Source organism: Meriones unguiculatus, chromosome X, assembly GCF_030254825.1.
Source record: "Meriones unguiculatus strain TT.TT164.6M chromosome X, Bangor_MerUng_6.1, whole genome shotgun sequence".
Taxonomy (NCBI): Eukaryota; Metazoa; Chordata; class Mammalia; order Rodentia; family Muridae; genus Meriones; species Meriones unguiculatus.
In genome coordinates this window covers 58,795,816-58,820,849 of record NC_083369.1, presented here as the reverse complement: position 1 = coordinate 58,820,849, position 25,034 = coordinate 58,795,816, and the positions used below count along the sequence as shown (strand labels likewise).

The 25,034-nt window shown below is 39.3% G+C and overlaps 1 protein-coding gene across 1 annotated transcript; it reads right to left on the bottom strand.

Annotated features, from left to right (window-relative positions):
• Window positions 1–20,607: 20,607 nt before the first annotated feature.
• On the bottom strand, window positions 20,608–23,933 carry LOC110543339 (melanoma antigen preferentially expressed in tumors-like). Its single transcript, XM_060375426.1, has 3 exons — window positions 23,641–23,933; window positions 22,352–22,933; window positions 20,608–21,121 (listed from the first exon to the last, which is right to left on the bottom strand). Exons 1-3 carry the CDS (start codon window positions 23,931–23,933, stop codon window positions 20,608–20,610), a joined length of 1,389 nt encoding a protein of 462 aa, XP_060231409.1.
• Window positions 23,934–25,034: the final 1,101 nt, after the last annotated feature.

Sequence of the window (25,034 nt, the reverse complement as noted above, 5' to 3'; positions counted from 1 at the left end):
ACAAATTTATGACCACAGACAACATCAAAATCAAAGGATCTAACAGCCACTGGTCATTAATCGCTCTCAACACCAATGGACTCAATTTTCCAATAAAAAGACACAGACTAACAGAATGGATGCATAAACAAAACCGAACAATCTGTTGCGTACAAGAAACACACCTAACGCACAAAGATAAACATTACCTGAGGGTAAAGGACTGGAAGACGGCTTTCCAAGCAAATGGACCCAAGAAGCAAGCAGGAGTAGCCATTCTAATATCTGATAAAATAGACTTTCAACCAAAATTAATCAAAAGAGATGGGGAAGGACACTTCATACTCATCAAGGGAAAATTCCACCAGGACGATATCACAATCCTGAGCATCTATGCCCCAAATACAAGGGCACCCACATTTGTAAAAGAAACATTGATAAAACTTGCACCACACATAGATCCCCCCACCAATTAATAGTGGGAGACTTCAACACCCCACTCTCAACAAAAGACAGGTCAACAAAACAGAAATTAAAGAAAGAAACAATGTCTCTAACAGAGGTCATGGATCAAATGGCCTAACAGACATTTACAGAACTTACACCCAAACACAAAAGAATTTACCTTCTTCTCAGCACCTCATGGAACCTTCTCCAAAATAGACCTCATAGTTGGTCACAAACCAAGCCTCAACAGATACAAGAAGATTGAAATAATCCCTTGTATCCTATCTGATCACCATGGAATAAAACTGGACATCAACAAAAACAGAAATAGCAAAAAGCCTACACACAGAAGGAAATTGAACAACTTGCTACTAAATGACATCTAGGTCAGGGAAAAAATAAAGAAATTAACGTCTTCCTAGAACTCAGTGAAAATGAAGACACAACATACCCAAACTTGTGGGACACAATGAAAGCAGTGCTAAGAGGAAAGTTCATAGCACTAAGTGCCTTTAAGAAGAAATTTGAGACAGCTCTTTCAAGCATCTTAATGGCTCACCTGAAAACCCTAGAAAAAGACGAAGCAGACAAACCCATTAGAAGAGTAGACGGCTGGAAATTATCAAAATCAGGGCTGAAACCATCAATTAGAAACAAATAAAACAATTCAAAGAATCAATGAAACCAAGAGCTAGTTCTTTGAGAAAATCAACAAGATAGCCAAACCCTTAGCCAAGCTAAGTAAAAGGCAGAGAGACACCATCCAAATCAACAAAATAAAAAATGAACAGGGGGACAGAACTACAGACACTGAGGAAATCCAAACAATAATTAGGACTTACTTCAAAAGTCTATATGCCACAAAATTTAAAAATCTAAATGAAATGGACAATTTACTGGATCGATTCCACTTACCAAAACTGAATCAAGACCGAATAAATCAATTAAATAGTCCTATATCCCCCAAGGAAATAGAAGCAGTCATTGAAAGTCTCCTATCCAAAAATGCCCAGGACCAGATGGTTTCAGCCATAATTCTCTCAGCTGTTCAAAGAAGAGCTACCTCCAGTTCTCTTCAAATTATTGTACAAAATAGAAACAGAAGGAACACTATCAAACTCATTCTATGAAGCCACAGTCACCTTGGTACCTAAGCCTCAGAAAGACCCAATAAAGAAAGAGAATTTCAGGACAATCTCCCTTATGAAAATTGATGCAAAAATACTCAACAGAATACTTGCAAACAAAATACAAGATCACATCAAAAATATCATCCACTATGACCAAGTAGGCTTCATCCCAGGCATGCAGTGGTGGTTCAATATACAGAAACCCATCAATGTGATCCACCATATTAACAAACTGAAAGAAAAAAAATACATGATAATCTCTCTAGATACTGAAAAAGCATTTGACAAAAATCCAACATCCATTCATGTTTAAAGTCTTGGAGAGATCAAAAATACAAGGCACATATCTAAACATAGTAAAGGCAAAATATACAGCAAGCCTATAGCCAATATCAAACTAAACAGAGAGAAATTTAAAGCAATCCCACTGAAATCAGGGACAAGATAAGGCTGCCCACTCTTTCCATATCTCTTCTACATAGTTCTGGATGTCCTTGCTAGAGCAATAAGACAATTGAAGGAGATCAAGGGGATACAAATTGGAAAGGAAGAAGTCAAAGTATCACTATTTGCAGATGATATGATAGTATACCTGAGTGACCCCAAAAATTATACCAGGGAACTCCTACAGCTGATAAACACGTTCAGCAAAGTGGCCGGATACAAAAAAAAAATACTCAAAAGTGGCCGGATACTCAAAAAAATCAGCAGCTGTCCTGTATACAAAAGACAAAAAGGCTGAAAAAGAAATTAGGGAAATAACACCCTTCACAATAGCCACAAAAGGCATAAAGTACCTTTGTGTAACCCTAACCAAGGAAGTCAAAGACTTGTATGAAAAAAATTTCAAGTCTCTGAAAAAAGAAATAGAAGAAGATATCAGAACATGGAAAGATCTTCATGCTCATGTCTTGGCAGGATTAACATAGTAAAAATGGCTATCTTACCAAAAGCAATCTACAGATTCAATGTAGTTCCCATCAAATTGCTAATACAATTCTTTACAGACCTTGAAAGAAAAATTCTCAACTTCATATGGAATAATAAGAAACCCAGAATTGCTAAAACAATCTTCTACAATAAAAGATCTTCTGGAGGTATCTCCATCCCTGATCTTAAGATGTACTATAGAGCAACAGTAATAAAAACTGCATGGTACTGGCATAGAAACAGAATGGTAGATCAATGGAACCGAGCAGAAGACCCAGAAATAAACCCACACACTTATGGACACTTGATCTTTGACAAAGATGCCAAAACCATACAATGGAGAAAAGATAGCATCTTCAACAACTGGTGCTAGTCTAACTGGATGACTACATGTAGAAAAATGCAAACAGATCCATAGTTATCACCCTGCACAAAACTAAAATCCAAGTGGATCAAAGCCCTCAACATAAAACCAGACACATTAAATCCTTTAGAAGAAAAAGTGGGGAATACCCTAGAATTTACCTTCTTCTCAGCACCTCAAGGAACCTTCTCCAAAATAGACCACATAGTTGGTCACAAAGCAAGCCTCAACAGATACAAGAAGATTGATATAGTCCTATATCCCCCAAGGAAATAGAAGCAGTCATCGAAAGTCTCCCATCCAAAAAAAGCCCAGGACCTGATGGTTTCAGCGCAGAATTCTACCACACATTCAAAAAAAAAAAAAGGCTGATTGAAATAACGCCTTGTATCCTGTCTGATCACCATGGAATAAAGCTGGACCTCAATAAAAACAGCCTTTTCAACAGTGAAGAAACTACTCGAATTTTTTTTGTGGGGTTGGGTGGGGCGCTTAAGCTCTTTTATCCAAAGGTTGCCTGTGGAGAGGAGCTGCAGAGGTTCAAACAATCAGACATCCTTGTGTGGAACTATGTAACAGAAAAGTGGAGGAGGGTGGAGTGATACCAGCCAAAACCGTCCTCTCCCCACTGTGATCACAGTTGGTTCAGATCAGCAACATGATTTTAAAAATATGAATGAAGGACTTACCTACACATTTCTATGAGACACACAAATGGCCAATAAACACATGACAAGGCACAGTGTCACCTAGTCTTCACTTCTCCTTGGCAGGTATCCCACAGCTCTGGTGTCACCTTCATAGCTTCACAATATGGCCTCTCTGAACACCCATGAACGGACATACAGCAAATGTCCAAACTGTGATTGGCCTCATACCATAATTCTGCTACTTCAAAGAAATATAAATGAAAGTCAGACCTCATCCCCATGTGCATGTAGAACCGATAAAGTTCAGCTGTGAAAAGCCGAGCACACTCTTAGCTCTGGGAAGAGTGAAGGATAGAAGAACTCAGTTATAAAGCCCATTTGTTCGATAGGCCTAGAGTTCAGAAATTGTGACAGGAGAGAACATTAGTGCATACTATTCTTGAAATTTGCAAAGACACTAAATCAATATTCCTGTCACACAAAAAGGAAGTTTATGATATGATGTGCTCAGTAGCTCTGTGGGCGCAATCATTCACCATATGTACATACATCAAAGCAGTTCTCTACATCATTTAAATATGTATATTTCTGCTTATCAGTATAGAGCAATAAAACTGAGGAATTTAAAAGTGACTAAATATTAATTACCATCAGTCTACGCATTGGGAGTGGCATGCCTAGTAATTCCTAAGCAAGACACAGGAGAACAGATAAAAGTGACTGTAATGAAATGTGTGCTAGTCCTATTCACATACTCACTGAGTTCACAGCAGCAGTGTGAGGTTAACTTCCTGCCCATTCCCATTCTACAGATGAAAAGTTGAGGATAGATACAAAAAGGATTTTAACCATGACTAAACAGAAAGTGAATGAAAGCCCTTGGATTTGTATCCAGCACACTGTACTAGACTATGGAAAAATGTCCTGAGTTTATTGTTAAGTGCCCCAATGAGTTACCAATGAATGCACATTAAAAGTAATTATCAGTATGTTGGTCAATTTGTACAAATTTAGAGAAGTCATAATAAGTTTGCGACCTGAGCAAGACAAAAACAAAACAAAACAAAACAAAACATTGTACATTTGAACAGAAGTATTAGTGTAGTGGATTTGAGAGTCCGTGGGATGTTCAGAATCTTAAAAGACATTGAAGAAATCTGTTTTTGGTCTTTTGTCTTCAGAGGCAGAAGTAGACAATGACAGAGACACAGACAGAGACCCACAGAGACAGAGCAAGAGAGACAGGCTTTGGGAGACAAAATGAGTGAGCATGAGTAAGCAAGAGAGAGAGTCAGAGATACAGAGAGAGAGAAAGAGATAGTAATGTGATAGTTCGAGGTTGGATATATGTCTGGAGATATAGATGGTCAAGGATAAGGATGAAGGAGCACAAAAAAAAAAAAAAAAAAACAGGGAAAGCAAAAGTGGAAACAGAGATTCTAAAAGCACTACCACCACCACCACCAGCTACAGGAATCGCCTACAGAGAGGGATATTGTGGTAAGCACATGGGAATAGGTCCTCATTTTGGCACATGACTGGAGAAGTGTTCAGAAGAATTTTAAGGGGGAGGCCCACTGGCTCTCCAGGAACTCTCTACATGAAACATGGAAACCTTGAACTCACATAGATGTGCCTGCTTCTGCCCACTGTATACTGGGTTTACAAGTGAGAGCCACCAATCCCTGCCAGAAACTATTTTTAAAATGTTGCAGCTGAGTTTGTAGCTAGGCAACTAGCTGAAACTTGCACCTAGGGTAGAGAACCCAGAGCAAATGTAAGGGAACTACATTTTTTAGAAAAAAAGATTGTGTGTGTGCATACTTGTGTGTGTGTGCTTGTACATCTCCTGTGTGGAGGCTAGAGGCTGTCACTGGTATGTCTTCTTTACTGTATTTTCTGAGACAGGATCTCATCCTGAATCTATAGCTGTCCACTTTTGTTGGACTACCTAGCAAGTACGTTTATCTGTCAGCCCTGGAGATTCAGACACACACTGACTGCTATGAGAGAAGAATTGGAGTCAACAGAATCGGGTATGTATTGGCTCCAAACACATTTTATCCATGTACAAATATTAAATAAAAATGTCAAAACAATGACAAAAGGAAGAAATAAGAAATGTGTGGATAAAAAAGACAAAAACTACAGAATATTTAAGCCCAAGAACTGATTTGCCACTGTTGGCAATTTAGAATTGGTCAAAACCTCTTTGTATAGCCTAGTATCTAAATTCTTATGAGCAGAACTGAGAGCTGCTTTCATGGAGAAAAAAGTGGAGAGAACTCTGGAGATTATGTACGTAAAAATGACGTAACTTGCCCAGGTCAAAGGGCCTCTCTTGTAACCTGGGTTCAGTTTGAATGGAACATTCCACGCTTTTGTTGTTGCTGTTGTTGTTTTTGTTTGTTTTTTTTTTTTTTGTTTGTTTGTTTGTAAACTGGGCCGTTTCAGATTTCAGTTTGGCAAAGACATATTTTAAAAACATTTTATTGGTTCTTTGTGAGTTTCCCACTCATCTCCCATTCTCCTCCTATGAACCCTTCCTCTCTGCAAACTTCCTCTCCCAAATAAACACACACAAACAAAATAAAACAAATCATAGAAACACCTTGTGGAAGCAATATGATCCTGTCGGCTGGGTTCTTCTCCAGGAGCTCAGTTAAAAGGGTGATCTTCTATAAGTTTTGTAAAACAGAAGAACAATTTCAAAATGCCTGAAAGTCAACTACAAAGCTTTGAACAATGAAAAGTCTGTTCTATAATCTACCAGGAAAATATGCAATAATAATAAAATAAAAATTCTCCATAAATAAATATGTACATTTACATGTTCATATTAAAACCCTGATTGCCTTTTCCTGGAAACCTATTTTTTAATTGTTTTTGTTTAATTATTTGTAAATGGGTATGTCTGTGTGTGAGTATTTGAACATGTGAACAACTTCCAGAACAGGGCGTCAGATTAACTGTCACTGGAGTTATGTGAGCCAACCTACATAGGTGCAGGGAACAAAACCCAGATCCTCTTTGTAGCATGTGCTCTTAACCACGGACCCATCTCTCCAACCTCAGCTCTGTAATTTATATGGCCCTTGAAGAAAAATTCATTACTGAAAGTCTTTTCTCATTTAGGTCTAACTAAAATGTGAATATTAAAATGTTCATATTTTGAGCCTCCTATCGATATATTTAGGTGTCAGCACTTTTGAATGTTAATTCTGGGAATTAAGGCCAAGGAAATAAATGAAGAAAAACTTTGTTGCAGGTTTCCAAAACAGATGATTTACAACAAATGAAAGTGTAGTTTGAGTATATTTAATCTATCACAAATAACTTGCAACCAGAAAAAATGTATATTATCTTACAAATGAAGGTACTTTTAACTTTTTTCCCAATGTACAATTCAAATTTATTATACTCACTTATTTTTTTGTCTGAGAGAAAATTTCCTTCCATAATATCTTTTTTTAACAGTTTATTCACTTTGTATCTCAGTTGTAGCCCCTTCCCTTGTCCCCTCCCAATCTCACCCTCCTTCCCCCACTGTGCTCCCTTGTTTGTTCTGGAGTGCAATGATAGAGGTTCTCCTCCCTTTCCATGTGACCCTAGCTATCAGATCTCACCAGGACTGGTTGCATTGTCTTCTTCTGCAGTCTGTCTGGTAAGGCTTCCCAGCCCACTCCGGGGGAGATGATCAGATAGCAAACCACTGAGTTCATGTCAGAGATAGCCCCTGTTCCCCTTACTAGGGTACTCACTTGGAGACTTTTAACTTCTTAAGCACGTATTAAAAGGCAGCCTGGTCTTCATCTGAGTTCCCAAGTAAGGGGAGGGTGAAGAACAGCATCTGTCTCTAATGTAGACTCTAAACACCTCTAGCAAACTGGGTGGATACAAAATTAAATAAAAATTAAAAAACGTCAGAAGCCCTCCTGTAAACCCAAGATGAAAGGGCCAAGAAAGAAATCAGGGAAACAACACCCTTCACAATAGCTACTAATAACATGAAATACCTTGGTGTGATTTTAACCAAGCAGGTGAAAGACCCGTTTGAAAAAAAAAAAAAAAAACTTCAAGTCTCTGAAGAAAGTACTGAAGAAGATATCAGATAATGGAAAGATCTCCAATGTTCATGGCTTGGCAGGATTAACATAGTGAAAATGGCCATTCTGCCAAAAGGAATCTACAGATTCAATGCAATTCCCATCACTATACCAACACAATTCTTTACAGACCTTGAAAGAAAAATTCTCAACTTCATATGGAAAAACAAGAAACTGAGAATTTCCAAAATGATCCTGTACAACAACAGAACATCCACTGATCTCAAGCTGTATTACAGAGTAGTAAAACAAACAAACAAACAAACGAACAACAACAACAACAACAAAAAAAACACATGCATGGTATTAGAATCAGAAAGGTGGATCAAGGGAACCGAATAGAAGACCCAGAAATAAACCCACATACTTATGAATACTTGATTTTTGACAAAGAAACCAAAACCATTCAATGGAAAAATGAAAGGATCTTCCACAAATGGTGCTGGTCCAACTGGATGTCTACATGATAAAAAATGAAAATAGATCCATATTTATCACCTTGCATAAAACTAAAGTCCAAGCGGATCAAAGATCTCAACATAAAACCAGATACACTAAATCGATTAGGAGAAAAAGTGGGGAAGAACCTAGAACTCATTGGCACAGGAGACAACTTCCTGAACAGAACACCAACAGCACAGGCTCTAAGAGCAAAAATTGATAAATGGGACCTCATGAAACTGAAAAGCTTCTGTAAAGCAAACACTGTCTTCAGAACAAAACGACAGCCTACAGACTGGGAAAGGATCTTAACCAACCCTTTATTTGACGGAGGGCTAATATCCAGAATATGTAAAGAAGTAAAGAAATTAAAAAGCAATAAATCAAGCATTCCAATTAAAAATGAGGAATAGAGCTAAACAGAGAAATCTCTGTAGAAGAACATAGAATGGAAGAGAAACACTTAAAGAGATGCTCAACATCCTTAGCAAATCAAAACGACCCTGAGATTTCACCTTACACCCATCAAAATGGCTAAGATAAAAAACTCAAGTGACAACACATGCTGGAGAGGTTGTGGAGAAAGGGGAACCCTCCTCCATTGCTGGTGGGAATGTAAACTGGTACAACCACTTTGGAAATCAATCTGGCTCTATCTTGGGCAATTAGGAATACTGCATCCTCAAGACCCAGCTATACCACTCCTAGGCACATATCTGAGAGAGGCTCAAGTACACAACAAGGACATTTGCTCAAACATGTTTGTAACAGCTTTATTTGTAATAACCAGAACCTGGAAACAACACAGATGTCACTCAGTGGTGGAATGGATAAAGAAATTGTGGTACATTTGCACAATGGAATATTACTCAGCAATTAAAAACAAGGAAATCATGAAATGTACAGGCAAATAGTGGGATCTAGAAAAGATCATCCTGAGTGAGGTATCCCAGAAGTAGAAAGACACACATGGTATATACTCACTTATAAGTGAGTTCTAGGCCTATAAGATAGGATAAATATACTAAAATCTGTACACCTTAAGAAGATAAACAAGAAAGAGGACCCGGGGTAAGATGATCAATCCTCACTTAGAAAGACAAATGAGATGTACATTGGACATAGGAGAGAACAAGTGACAGGACAGGAGCCTACCACAGAGGGCCTCAGAAAGACTCTACCCAGTAGTGTATCAAAGCAGATGCTGAGACTCATAACCAAACTTTCGGTAGAGTACAGGGAATCATATGAAAGAAGGGGTAGTTAGTAAGACCTAGAGAGGACAGGACCTCCACAAGGACCAAATATATCAGGACATAGTGGTCTTTCATGAGACTGTTTCTCCAACCAAAGACCATGAATGGATAGAACCTAGAACCTCTGCTCAGACGTAGCCTGTGGTAGGTCAGTATCCAAGTGTGTTCCCTAGTAAGGGAATCAGGGCCTATTTCTGACTTGAACTCAATGGCTAGCTTTTGGATCCCCCTCCCCGAGGGAGGAGCAGCCTTGCTAGGCCAAAGAAGAGGACATTGCAGCCAGTCCTGAAGAGACCTGATAAACTAGGGTCAGATGGAAGGGGAAGAGGTCTGCCCCATCAGTGAACTTGGAAAGGGGCAGAGAGAAGATGAGGGAGGGAGGGGGGACTGGGTGGGAATGAGGGAGGGGGTTATGGCTGGGATAGAAAGTAAATAAACTGTGAGTAATATAAAAAAGAAACATGGTAGAAAAAAAAGAGAAAAAAAAAATGCACTTAAAAAAAAAAGAGCCCAGTAAAAGCTCCTGCTACCATGCCTGACATCCTGAGTTCAATCCACATGGCAGAAAGATAGAACCAACGCCTGCAAGCGGTCTTCTGAGCTCGACACATGTGTCCATATACCACATGTATAAATTAAATCTTTTAAAACACGTATATTTCGAATATTAAATGTGACAAAATAGTAAAATGCTTTGAATAGAACAATATATATTTAAATATATTTTATCTATTTTAAAATAAATGTTATTATAAACATATGTTTAAATGGCCTCACAAAATAACAGTTTTCTTTTCTTTCTTTTTTTTTTTTTTTTTTTAGTTTATAGTCTTTTCTTTTTTTCAATGCAGTTTATTCAGGAACCTTGAACAATCATCAGACCCTGGGGAAAGCCAGCCCACAGCTTATATAGCCTCTGGGTAGCCAACCCCAGCGTGCCACGTGGGTAATGCAGATAGGTCCACATACATGGAAGCAAGCCAGATCCTCAGCCTTAGCCAAATGTGGAGTTGTTTGTGACAGAGCACTAACCATCAGGAAGGTGGAAGGCGGAAACCAGCTCCATCTTTAAGGCGCGGCATTACGCAGCTCTCTACAGTTCCCCCTTTTTGTTTTAGACACATAGGGCAAGAGTAGAGGTCTGATATCTGATATTAGAAATAAATTGGGACTTTGTACTGATGTTCCTTTAGGTGTCATCCACTCAAAGAGCATCAGACCCGTCCGATACCTTTTTCTCAGAGGCGGGACCTGGGGCATCAACCCGCATGCAATCAGACATACTCTTCTCTGGGTCCAAAGCGGCTGACCCTGAGTGCAGTGCTTAGCCTCACATCCTGAGCATAACATTTTAGCTTTTTATGGTAGCCAACCATGCTTGGGGAGACTGTCCTGCTTCAATGGTTGTAAAGGCCTGAATGGTCATGGCTGCATTACACTGTTGTGAGACTCTAATCTTGCATATACACCACAGGCAAACCAAGGAGACCAACACCAGAAGGCCTGCTAACGCTCTCATGCCCGCCAATTCCTTCAGATGATTCATGGCTGCAGCAATCCATGGTGATAATCCTGTGGCTAGTCCTGTGTCCACTCTGGTAGAATTTACTGTGATAATAGCCACTTTCAGCTGCTCCATCGTAATATCGAATTCTCCAGTCCAATTAACTAAAATATAGCTCGACAATTGTTTAGACAGATTTGCAGCACAGGAAAAATTCTCATGTTGTATGCTAGTGACACAAAGTCCAGCATACTTCCATTGACAGCCAGGTTGAGCGATTTGCCATAGGATATCAATTTGCTCCTGCAAGAGGTCAATCCTCTGATTGAACACCATCAAGCCTCCTTTTAGTTGAGCATTAATTCCTTTTTGTACATCTACGGCATGAGCTACATTTGCTAAAAGATTATTCAGGGTCTGAGCAGTCTGCACAGTATGACTCATGGCTAATGCGGCGGTGGTAGCTCCAACAGCCGCCAATGAGATGGCAGTAACAGTTTCGGCTATAGTTCCAAGATCCCTTTTCTGTCTGAGGAGAGTCATAGCGTGAGGGGCATCAACGGGTACAGGCACCCAGCGAGGCATGCGAGTAACCAGGGCATACCTAAATTCACTAACATTCCAGCATTGGGCAAAAAAGCAAGTATCATCACCACAATTACTTGGATCTATCTGGCTAATAGTGCATAAAAATGGGGGATATAAACAAACAGGTGTGGGCTTATAGGAAATATTATGAGAAGCCTTAACCCCCTCGTTGGAACATCTTGCATCAGTTCTAGAACTAGCAGTGGTGGTGTCCGAGGTCTGAGTAGGTTCAGGAAACCATTGCCCCCAGGGGCAATTTACATGCATCATGTAAATTGACTAACTCCATGTTTTTCTCCACTTTTGAAAGTCATTTAAGGTTCTTAAATTATTTTTTTCCGTTTTTTTTTTCAATTTTTTCCTCAATTACACTTTATTCATTCTGCATCCCCCTATAAGCCCCTCCCTCCTCCCCTCCCAATCCCACCCTCCCTCCTCCCTCTGCATGCATGACACTCCCCAAGTCCACTGATAGGGGAGGTTCTCCTCTCCTTTCTGATCTTAGTCCATCAGTTCACATCAAAAGTGGCTGCATTTTTCTCTACTATGGCCTGGTAAGGCTGCTCCCCCCCAGGGGGAGGTGATCAAAGAGCAGGCCAATCAGATTATGTCAGAGGCAGTCCCTCTTCACATTACTATGTAACCCCATTGGACTCTGAACTGCCCTGGGCTACATCTGTGTAAGGGTTCTGGGTTATCTCCAAGAATAGACCTTGGTTGGAGTATGAGTCTCTGGGAGGTTCCCTGTGTTCAAATTTTCTTTTTCTGTTGCTCTCCTTGTGGAGACCCTGTCCTCTCCAGCTCTTACTGGAGTAAGAAAAAAAAAGTGGGGAATACCCTAGAACTCATTGGTACAGGAGAACACTTCCTGAACAGAACACCAACACCACAGGCTCTAAGAGCAACAATCAATAAATGGGACCTCATGAAACTGAAAAGCTTCTGCAAAGCAAAGGAGACCATCACCAAAACAAAGCGACTGCCTACAGATTGGGAAAGAATCTTCACCAACCCTTTATCTGACAGAGGACTCATATCCAGTATATATAAAGAACTAAAGAAGCTGTTTGCCGGTTCTTACATAAAATTCCATTCACTCTGCCCAACAGTTGCCCATCAGGCTCAGCATCTTCTTTGATAGTCTGTAGGTCAGAGGGTTTCAGAGGCCCTCTGTGGTAGGTTCCTAGGTTGTTTCCTGTTTTCTTCTTCTTCTGATGTCCAACCTCTTTGCCTTTCCAGATGGGGATTGGACATTTTAGTTAGGGTCCTCTCTCTTGCTTAGTTTCTTTAGATGCACAGGTTATAGTGGGTTTGTCCTATATTGTATGTCTATATGAGCGAGTATATACCATGTGTGTCTTTTTGCTTCTGGGACAACTCACTCAGGATGATCCTTTCCAGATCCCACCATTTACCTGCAAATTTCATGATTTCCTTATTTTTCATTGCTGAGTAATATTCCATTATGTAGATGTACCACAATTTCTGCATCCATTCTTCAGTTGAGGGGCATATGGGCTGTTTCCAGCTTCAGGCTATTACAAATAAAGCTGCTACAAACATGGTTGAGCAAATGTCCTTTTTGTGTACTTGAGCCTCTTTTGGATATATGCCTAGGAGTGGTATGGCTGGATCATGGGGAAGCACTATTCCTAGTTGTCTGAGAAAGCGCCAGATTGATTACCAGAGTGGTTGTACAAGTTTACATTCCCACCAGCAGTGGAGAAGGGTTCCCCTTTCTCTACAACCTCTCCAGCATGTGTTGTCACTTGAGTTTTTGATCTTGGCCATTCTCATGGGTGTAAGGTGAAATCTCAGGGTTGTTTTGATTTGCATTTCCCTAATGGCTAGTGAGGTTGAGCATTTCTTTAAGTGCTTCTCTGCTATTTGGTATTCCTCTACAGAGAATTCTCTGTTTAGCTCTGTTCCCCATTTTTTAAGTGGATTACTTGGTTTGCTGCTTTTCAGCTTCTTTAGTTCTTTATATATACTTGATATGATTCCTCTGTCAGATAAAGGGTTGGTGAAGATTCTTTCCCAATCTGTAGGCGGTCGCTTTGTTTTTGTGACGTTGTCCTTTGCTTTGCAGAAGCTTTTTAGTTTCATGAGGTCCCATTTATTGATTGTTGGACTTAGAGCCTGTGCTGTTGGTGTTCTGTTCAGGAAGTTTTCCCCTGTACCAATGAGTTCTAGGGTATTCCCCACTTTTTTTTTCAAGCCGATTTAATGTGTCTGGTTTTATGTTGAGGTCTTTGATCCACTTGGACTTCAGTTTTGTAAAGGGTGATAAGTATGGATCTATTTTCATTTTTCTACATGTAGACATCCAGTTGAACCAGCACCATTTGTTGAAGATGCTGTCTTTTTTTTCATTGTATGCTTTTGGCGTCTTTGTCAAATATCAGGTGTCCATAAGTGTGTGGGTTTATTTCTGGGTCCTCTGTTCGGTTCCATTGATCCACCATTCTGTTCCTATGCCAGTACCATGCAGTTTTTAAAACTGTTGCTCTATAGTAAAACTTAAGAACAGGGATGGAGATACCTCCAGAAGATCTTTTATTGTAGAGGATTGTTTTAGCAATTCTGGGTTTCTTGTTATTCCATATGAAGTTGAGAATTTTTCTTTCCAGGTCTGTAAAGAATTGTGTTGGTAATTTGATGGGCATTGCATTGAATCTGTAGATTGCTTTTGGTAAGATGGCCATTTTTACTATGTTAATCCTGCCAAGCCATGAGCATGGGAGATCTTTCCATCTTCTCATATCTTCTTCTAGTTCTTTCTTCAGAGATTTGAAATTTTTTCATACAAGTCTTTGACTTCCTCAGTTAGGGTTACTCTGAGGTACCTTATGTCATTTGTGGCTATTGTGAAGGATGTTGTTTCCCTAATTTCTTTCTCAGCCCTTTTGTCTTTTGTATACAGGAGGGCTACTGATTTTTTTGAGTTAATTTTGTATCTAGCCACTATGCTGAACGTGTTTATCAGCTGTAGGAGTTCCCTGGTAGAGTTTTTGGGGTCACTCACATATACTATCATATCATCTGCAAATAGTGATAATTTTACTTTTTCCTTTCCAATTTGTATCCCCTTGATCTACTTCAACTGTCTTATTGCTCTAGCAAGGACTTCCAGAACTATGTTGAAGAGATATGGAGAGAGTGGGCAGCCTTGTCTTGTCCCTAATTTCAGTGGGATTGCTTTAAGTTTCTCTCTGTTCAGTTTGATGTTGGCTATAGGTTTGCTGTATATTGCCTTTACTATGTTTAGATATGTGCCTTGTATCCGTGATCTCTCCAATACTTTGAACATGAATGGATGTTGGATTTTGTCAAATGCTTTTTCAGCATCTAGGGAGATTATCATGTGGTTTTTTTCTTTCAGTTTGTTAATATGGTGGATCACATTGATGGATTTCCATATATTGAACCACCCCTGCATACCTGGGATGAAGCCTACTTGGTCATGGTGGATGATATCTTTGATGTGTTCTTGTATTTGGTTTGCGAGTATTATGATGTTTTCTTTGTGGAATTTTCCCTTGATAAGTATGAAATGTCCTTCCCCATCTCTTTTGATTAATTTTGGTTGAAAGACTATTTTATCAGATATTAGAATGGCTACTCCTGCTTGCTTCTTGCGTCCATTTGCTTGAAAAGCCTTCTTCCATCCCTTTACACTCAGGTAATGTCTATCTTTTTGAATTAGGTGTGTTTCTTGTATACAACAGATTGCTGGGTTTTGTTTATGCGTCCATACTGTTAGTCTGTGTCTTTTTATTGGAGAATTAAGTCCATTGATATTGAGAGAGAGAGTAATGACCAGTGGCTGTTAGATCCTTTGAATTTGATGTTGGCTGTGGTCATACAGTTGTGTGCTTGGTTGCTTTTTGTTTTACTGCAGTGGGCTTATTTATTTCCTGTGTTTTCTTGAATGTAGCTAGCTTTCTTGGGTTGTATTTTCCCTTCCAGTGTCTTCTGTAATGTTGGATTTGTTTGTAGGTATTGTTGAAATTTGTTTTTGTCATTGAATATCTTGCTTTCTCCGTCTATGAGGACTGAGAGTTTTGCAGGATATAGTAGCCTGGGCTGACATCTATGTTCTCTTAGGGTCTGCATGATATCTGTCCAGGCCCTTCTGGCTTTCATAGTCTCTGTTGAAAAGTCAGGTGTGATTCTAATGGGTTTGCCATTACATGTTACTTGGCCTTTTTTTCTTGCAGCTTTTAGTATTTTTCTTTGTTCTGTATACTTACAGTTTTGATTATTATGTGGGGGGAGGATTTTCTTTTCTGGTCTAATTTATTGGGTGTTCTCTAGGCCTCTTGTATTCTTATTGGCCTCTCCTTTAAGTTGGGGAAATTTTCTTCAATGATTTTGTTGAAAATATTTTCTGGGCCTTGGTACAGGGAATCTTCTTTTTCCTCTATTCCTATTATTCTTAGGTTTTCTCTTTTTATGTTGTCTTGAATTTCTTGGACGGTCTGTGTCAGGAATTTTTTAGATTTAACATTTTCTTTGACAGATACATCTATTTCTTCCATTGTATCTTCACACCTGAGATTCTTTCTTCCATTTCTTGTAGCCTATTGGTTATGTTAACCTCTGTAGTTCCTGCTTTCTTCCCTAAATTCTTTCTCTCTACAATTTCTTCCTTTTGTGTTTTTTTTTTTTTAATTTTTCTGATTCTATCTTCAGGTCTTGAGCTATTTTGTTGGTTTCCTTCCCCTGTCTGACTGTATTTTCATGTTTTTCCGTCAATTCCTTCAGCTGTTTGTTTGAACAATCCACTGTTTCTTTTATTTCATTCAGTGATTTAAGCATTTCCTCTTTATAGGCCACATACCGTTTGGCTGAAGCTTCTTCTATTTCTTTTCGTATTTTATTTGTTTCCTCTGTTATCATCTTCTTGAGTATAGATGTTAGGTCGTCTCCTTGAATTTCATTTATGCTGGGGTGTCTAGGGCTATTTGTCCCTGGATAACTGGGTTTTGGAGATGCCATAATGCTCTGGCTTTTGTTGGATGAACTTTTACGCTGTCCTCTACCCATTGGGCTATCTTAGTTGTTTGAAGTTAGTTTCTGGTTGTTCCTGGACTCTTGTAGTGGAGAGAATCCCTTTGGCAGGAAGATGGTTTTTCCTTAAGGAAGCCTTCCCAGCCTTTTGGGTATAGTCCCTGGATGTCTGGTGTTTATCAGGAGTTGCTACAGCTCACTTCAGGCATAGAGACCTGGGTGGTAACTGTGGTCCTGATTAGTCAAGAGGGCTCTCCTCCCCGGGAGAAGTCCTGGAGACAGCTACCCCTCCTTCTGGTTTTCTTGCTGTAAATTTAGTGATCAGCTGCTGTAACCTGTGTGTCCCGTTGTTAGGTCGGTTTTGTTAGGGATAACTGGTTGCCCCTTGGAGCAGTATCTGGGGGTTGATCTTAGGGTTCCTGGTCTTTTGTAGGTCTGAGGTTGGGGCTCTGTGCCCCAGAACCCAAGAGGTAATCTGTGGCAGGTGAGTACTGCTCTGGTGTCTTGGGCACTCAGTTCTGTCTGTAAGGAATAGTTGGTATGAAGCAGGCCTCTGAGCTGGCGGAGCGTGCGCCCACCTGCTAGTCTGCGGGAGTTGAGTTTCTGATCACTCTGTGCTCCCTGTTTGGGCCCAGATCTGTGATGGCTGGCCGTACTCTCCTGTTTGCAATCTGCAGTCTGCTAGACTTTCCTTAGGTGACCCCAGCAGCACGGTTTTTTCCTTCTCTGTGGGGTCCTCTCCAGACAGGGGTTCCCCGTCCCTGTTGTACTGGGGCGCGCAGCTTGTCTGTACTGCTGAGCTGAGAGCAAAGCTCTCTGCGCGCGGCAGGAGCTCAGCTGTGATGGCGGCAGAGACCTTCTGGGGAAAGACTGGGTGACCTGCAATCAGACCCACAACCCTGCTTCCCCTTGGGGTCTCAGGTACCCTTGTGCCCACGGATATGCCTGGGAAAGTGACTGGGACAGGCCCGCTTGCGGCTCCAGCCAGGAGACACAAAGCCTGCGTTACCCGGGATTTCTTCTGGTTTCTGGTTGGGTAGCCGTGAGTGGACCAAACCAATTCCCATGCCGTGGGAGCCTCCCCTCAACTGGGAAACACAATCGATGTATTTTCAGGGCCCTGAATTCAGTCTCCTGGTCTCTGCACGGAGAGTGCTGTCCTGCTTCTCAGACATGCTGTTCTCCGGCGCTGCCATCTTAGCTCCCCTACACTTTTTTTTTTTTAATTTTTATAGGAAATCATTTGAGACTGAATTCTTACAAACCTTGGATTTTTAATGTTCTGAAAAAACTTAGAGACCTTGGTATTTTAAAAGTCATACTCGTAGTTTATACTTTGATAGTAACAAGATATATTGGGGATAAACAAAGATAGGTTACAGTTTAATATTTTTGTTTGTGTGTTGAAAGGGGTCATTTGTACTGTTAGGTTTTTGTCATCTTGACACCACATGGAATGATGGAGGAAATGGGAACCATAGATGAAGAGTCTTCTCCATCAGATTGGCTTGTGGGGCAAGTATGTGAGGACATTCTCTTGATTAATGATTGATGAAGGAGAGCCCTGACCACTGTGGTCAGTGCCTCCTGGGAAACGGGTCCTGGGCTGGAGAAGACAGGTAGCTGAGCAAGCCACAAAAACCCAGTAAATAGCTTTCCTCCAACTTTCCTGCCTCTGCTCCTGTTCAAGTTCCTGTCTCCCTCCCATGACGGGCTGAGACTGGAACAGTAAGCCAAATATCCCTTCTCCTCCCTCTGTTGCTTCTGTACAGTATGTTATAACAGCAGTGGAGAAGCAGCCTAGTACAGTCACAGGAGTTATATTTCAAAACTATTGAAGACAAAGTATCAAGAGCACCTTTTTGTATAAGGAATTTCCAAGAACATCATTCATACTGACACTACAACAATCATGACATCCAAATTCTCTCTTCATTGTGGGGTATAGTTTTCACCTCCGGGTGCAGTGTCTCAGAGAGAAACATGGTGGCAAGAAAGGAGGAAGGAAAGAGTGGAAATATGTCAATGTTGCTAGAGTTGCATCTTCCCCACTATCTTGGTACTGGTAACACACCAAGAGCTGTACTTCTGAGAGTACAAGATCCCAGTTTCTTCACAGATTAGATAGTAAATGCCAGGGGAAATAGTCAAAAACAAAAAGAAAAACAAAGAAACAGGTAAGCATAATTCTTAATAACATTTTATTTAAATCAAAGTACCAAAAAATAACACATTTTAACTTGGCAACAATATAAGCAAATTGCTCATCACACTGGCATCCTAATAGATCTTGGAAATGTTGTGCACTATACAAGGATACAAGCATTACAAAAATATGAACAAATTTGAAATGTTATATCAAAAAGGAAATATGACAAATGAATTATAGCATAGTTTTAACATGCCTTTTCCTACTGACTTGGAAATACAATCTCTTATCACCAAAAGAAAATTAATAAAAAGTAAATCTTAACTACCTTGACAGTTTTCTGATTGCATTATGGCTGTAAAATATAGTTTGGTATATTTGCCAATATCACTATTAAAAACAAAATTCAGTTATTTTTATCTGTGGTCAGCCTGGATATGAGTACGACCTCAACAACACAGAAAATATAAACATATATGCCAGTGTTATTACTAATTTATTTCAACAGGAAAACAGTATGTGCAAATTATTACTTCCTTTTTCTTCTTTTAGTTACTCACTCATTGAAATACAGTTGTTTTGGCATTTCAATGTGTGAAAGGAACAAATGCTAATTTTACAACTTTACCCTGACTTTCCAATGCAGTATGCTGCTTCAAGAAAATTACAGTACAAGATATTTTTATGTGTCTGTGTGAGGGAGAAGATGCATGACCTTGTATGTGTGTACATGTGGGAGCCAGAAGTCAACACCTGCTATTTTGTTTGCTAGAATGTCTGGCCATGCTACCCCAGGGATCTTTCTTCCTCTATCTTTTCAGCACTCAAGTTACAAGGGTGCACTTTGGTGCTCAGCATTTTACACAAATCCTAGTGATCTGAGCACAGGTGTGCTAGTGTGGTAAGCAACTGGATGACTGAGACATTTCCTTAGCCCTGTGAATATTATTAATTACTGACGTTACATACACTATTTCTAGGTAAGTCTAGGACATGCAGACTGAAATTATTATTATGTGATATGTTAGAGTATCAAACAAGTTGGACTCAGTACTCAAATGTGGCTAGATTGTATCATGCTAAATGGGGCACAGCTATAGTGGAAAAAAAACCCAAAACTTATATACATATGTTTACAATATGTATATACATAATATATATAATTTTAAACTCCTTTAGCATAAATATCGGGGAAAACTCTCATTGTCCTGATTTATATGATGTATGCCCAAGCAAATCAAAGAGTATTGGCAGAGACATAGCATAGCAGGACTTGACTATCATATACATACATATGTATTACATATATGTATGTATGTATATCTAAATATATATGGAATGATTTATCCAGCTAAGGAAATGTACAGGATGAAGAGAATTTGTAGAGTAGGAGAACTAAAGGAAGTAAGAAGAATACTATTGCAAGGATTCTAAAAACCACTGAAAAATTCATGTGACAAAGGCTAGATACCCAGCTCTAGACATTGTAGAGAGTGATGGAAACTACAGTGGACCTACATCAAGGAAGAGGCTTATTATATTTATAATCTTAGGAGGTATATAGAAACCTCATAGCTTCTGTTATCTTTCTATACTATCCAACTGTTAAATCCTAATGTTTTCCCCTAAGCAACCAAAACCAGCCTAACGTAAGTTAAGGGATGAAAACACTGTCTTCAAGATGTAGCAATTTTCCATAAATATAAGGACAGGCTGACATCGTCCTGATTTGTGTGATGTATGCACAAGCAAACCAAAAAGTATGGGCAGAGACATAGTATAGCAGGATTTGACAGTCCAATATTAAATACACAACACTGTGCTCAGCAAAATGACATATATCAATAGTAGACAAGAGATACACAGGAACTCTTGAAGTCTCCCAGTTTTCCCTACGTTATTCTCGTTAGGAACCAGTTACATACATACCCTCCCTAATTATAATTTTCTACAACATAAGGACCATATAGATTGAGTCTATGGGCACAGGAAATAACAGTTAGTATTAAAATGGTACATATCTGGTTCAAATTGTGTTGGACTGTGAAATTTACTCTGTGTAAGTGATCCATTTCATGTCATTGCGCTGCGCAAGCTCTAGCATCGTCTTCAGCTGTAGTTGTACAATGGCAAGCTTCCTTCTGTCTAAACTGCACTGAAAATGCCATTCATCAAAGCAATGTACAGGGATAGGATAAATCACATATTTTAGCTCCATCAAAGGTGTTAAATAATTCATGATATTCATAAGGATGGGCATTGTGATGGGGTTAGAAGCAAAGCCCAGGACACGGAGTTGGGTGCATCTAATTAAGGCAGGGATAAGAACAGAGATTGCAGAATCACTTATATGACAATTATTTAGCTCTAGAATCTGAAGAGTACCAGAGAGATTCACCAGAAGAGTGCAAATGGGCTCCAAATCATTCCAATACATTGTGTTGTTACTAAGATTCAAGAGCTTTAGGTGGGTGGCCTGAGGACTCTGAGACAGAAATTGGTAGTCTCTGGACGAGAGATTACAGAATGGCAGATACAAGAAATCCAAGCCAGGTGGTATGAATCTGTAGGGAGGAAAAACAAAAACAAAAACACCTTCTGAAGAATGAAAAGTGAATGAGGAAAACTATACCTTTCTTTCTAGAAGAAACTACTTTTCACATGTATGATACTTGAGTATCAATGTGTCAGTGTGTGCTTTAATTCACTTACTAGTTTGTGACTCTGAGAAAGTTAGTTTTCTTTTCTTTTTCCTACTGTTTTTGAGAGAGAATATTACTATGTAGCTCAATCTGTCCTGGAACTGTGTAGAACAAGCTAGCCTTAAACTCACAAAATCTACCTGCCTTTGTCTCCCCAGTGCTAGATTAAAAGTATATGCCACCACACCCAGCTGACCGGTTAGTTTCAACACTGAGATACAATCTCTTTTCATCTTAACAATGTATACAGTATGTTAGAATAGATGATTCTAAATATATTAAGAGAAAAACAGCTCTCTTGGTCCTTTCTCTCTTGGCCTCTCTTGGTCTCTCCTCTCTTGGTCCTTCCTCTCTATGGGGCTCCCCCTCTCTCTTCTCTCTTTCCCTCCCTCTCTCTTTCTTTACTCCATCATGTCCTGCTCCACCTTCTCTCTCTCTCTCCATAGCCACCTAATAAACCTCATATATATATATATATATATATATATATATATACATATATAACTGGGTTAATGTGTGTATATATATGATATATATATCATATATATATGATTATCATATATATGTATATCATATATATGTATATCATATATATATACACACATTAACCCAGTTATCACTTTTAATATTATCCACTGTAGATTTCAGTTCACCTTCTTAGTAGGGAGGAGTAAAAGAGCAGGCAACTGAGAATTCCCTTTGGCAAGTCACCAAGTAACAATCTCTACTATCATGGCCTATATATTGGAGAGTATAGATTATCAAAGTGATCTGATATTATGAGTTATGGACATCTATAACCATGTGCTTCAGTGCTATAGCAAAAATATTTTCCTTATCTCAGTTCCTCCTCCTCCTGATATCTGCAGGGATAGAATTTTTTCACCCTTGTATTTCTGCACTTACTGTAGTATCTGTACATTGCTGGATTCTTAATTTTTGTACTCCTGTCTTTCTTCAGTTTCAAATTCCCAGAAGTAATGAAATGGAATGCATAAAAGGGTGTGAGGAGCTTAGGAATGCCCAGGAAGGTTTTCTCTTCTGTCTCAATAGGCTACTAAGGAAACCCAGGGACCAACTGCAGACTATTACCTGAGTACTTTGTCCAGATGATTTTTAAGGTAGAATGAAGCCAAGTTGAGTTCCTTGAGGTTTTCCATACGCTGTAAGTGACTGAGGAAAATTTTAAAGACTTTCCCATTCAGAGATCTAAAAGAGACTTTAAGCAGACTAAGGCTTTGTAGGTGGGCCATCCGAGACAGGATACTGTTGATATAGCTCAGTGAACCCTTAGTAACCGACAACCGATCAACACAATTGAAATCAAGAAATTTCAGGGTACGTTTGTAGTTACGCAATTTATCAACTTGCAGATCTCGACAGCACACATGCAAAGACCCTGAACTCTCTTCAACTTTGCCCACAAGCAAATCCAAAAATTCCTTTTCTATTAAGGAGCCATCGAGGGAAATATCCACTAGTAATTCCACAGGCCTGGGTGACTGAGTCTCAAGCCCTGAATTTCCTAATGGAAGATGACCTTCTATTTTAGTGATAGAGTGGTCAGAGTAAGCACAAGAATGAAAACATAAAGGTGATTTGGAGATGACTTCAGGGCATGTGATCCTAGAGTAGGTGACTTGTCTCAAATCTAGGATTCTTATTTTAGGTCTCCTGTAGGGAAAAGAGCAGATAGAATATATGAGAAATAGCAAATGATAATGAAACCCAGTAGAATCAATGATGACATATAAAAACAAATCCAGTCTCAGCAGGACTGCCTTTATCATCCTCCTCTGTGGCCTGGTAAGGCAGCATTGCCAGGGGCTTGTGATCAAGTAGCAGGCAATTGAATTCATGACAGAGGTAGCCCCTACTTTCCTTACTCTGCCTCCTGCATGGAGATTGAGCTGCCAATTGGTGATAAGGAGGAAGATGGAGGGAAGGTGGAACTAGGAGAAGTTGAGGGAGGGGTTTTCAATTGGGATAAATAATGAATAAATTGTGAAAAAGAAAAGTACAAAAATTAATAAATGCAAATTTGAAATAAAATAGAACAAATCCTTTTAGCCGTAGCTGGAGTTCCTTATACTAACTTCCAACAATTCTTTCCCATGAAAATTCAACCTCCTTTCCCCCATCCTTTTACATCTTAAATCATCTCCAGTCTTAAAGCTCCTGTTTTTCTTTTATGTAATAGCATCTGTTACATAAACCCATCAACAGTACCTCCCCAATAACATAGATTTCATAACAATATTTGTTGGGTCAATAGGCCCTGACATAAATCTTCAACATGCACTAGTTACTACTTCTGGAGATAGTAGTAGGCCATGGCCTAACCTCCTGAATCTTATCATGTCTCTACTATACAACCTTACCTAGGAGCAGAGTTCTGTGCAGGACATAGTGGAAGATACTCAATCATGGCTTTCAGGAGTTCATGGTGAGACTCCTGAATACTTAATGACCCAATATGGAGACAGTAAAAGGGCCAAACTTTTACCATTGCACTCAATATACTCTTATGCCCACCCTTGAAGGCAGCAATGAACAATGGAACAAAAAGCTCTCTTGGAATGTCCTCCAGAGCTTGGATTGCTGCAGACTCATTGCTCAGCAGACTCTGCACAGCAAGATCCAACAGTGTACTCGGGACCACTGCATCCATCATTGTGAGCCTGTATCAGGAGGAGAAACATTTAGAAGTTCTGGGAAAACACATTCTTTTCTTTGCAACCAGTGATAGCAAAGTAGAAAATATTTAAAAAATAAATGGTAAATCTGATGACCACCACTAGATACCTCCACTACAGACACATGTTAGAAATTGACTTCTGTGTGTAAACTGTATGTGTGTGTGTGTTACTATTTACTTCCTCTTGGAGAGTGTCTACTCAATCACATGTATGTGTAAATATATGTATATGATAAAACACTATTTAACATGGGTAGAAAGCAGGCAGAAAAATATTTTGGTCACATATCTACATGGATCCCAGTATTTTCCCTCAGTGGTATACAAGCCATAATGAAAGAAAAGGTAAATCTACAGAAAAGTAATGCAATAGAAAATATTAAAACATCAAATCAATTGTTATCAAAGTGAAAATGAGTGATATTATAGCCCACGAATTTTCATATTCTATCACTATATTTGTGACAGATAAATTCACATCCAAACTGCACAAGATAAACATGAAAGAAGATGGTTAAATACTAAAAGTTGACCTCAATCATATTCAGAAAAACTAGTCATAAATTAAGTGTAAGGATGAAAAATAAAACAGAAAGTCAGAAGAATGGGGTGTGGTTTAGAGCAAAGACTTAAAAAATCTGTTCAACTTAAACCTGTATGTTGTCTCACACATGGAAAGTAAATATTCAGTCAGGTTATAGAATACTGACTTCTAGGCTCAGGGTTTAGTGCCAGTGCTTGAGGTGTAAAAGCACAGTTGGGAATGATTCATGTAGGTGAGAAGCTGGAATGGTCACATCACAATAAATCTCATTAATGTGTTATGCAGGAGGGGCTGGAGAAATGTCTCAGTTGTTAGAGCACTGACTGTTCTTCCAGAGGAGCTGGGTTTAATTCCCAGAGCCAAACTGGAAGCTTCCATCAGTCTGTAACTCCTAGAATCCAACAGCCTGACTTACACATATAGAAAAAATACTAGTAAAAATAAAATGATGTATTATGAATCTGTATTACAAATTATAAATATCAAATGAGTATCAAATAAGCAATATGGAAAGTATAAAATGCAGTCTTTAA

Coding starts and splice junctions, on each gene's coding strand:
- LOC110543339 (XM_060375426.1), bottom strand. CDS start 23,933: ATGATGGATGCAGTGGTCCCGAGTACACTGTTGGATCTTGCTGTGCAG. Junction 22,934..23,640: donor GCACAGAACTCTGCTCCTAG/GTAAGGTTGTAT, acceptor TTTTCCCTACAG/GAGACCTAAAATAAGAATCC. Junction 21,122..22,351: donor CATCTGGACAAAGTACTCAG/GTAATAGTCTGC, acceptor TCCTCCCTACAG/ATTCATACCACCTGGCTTGG.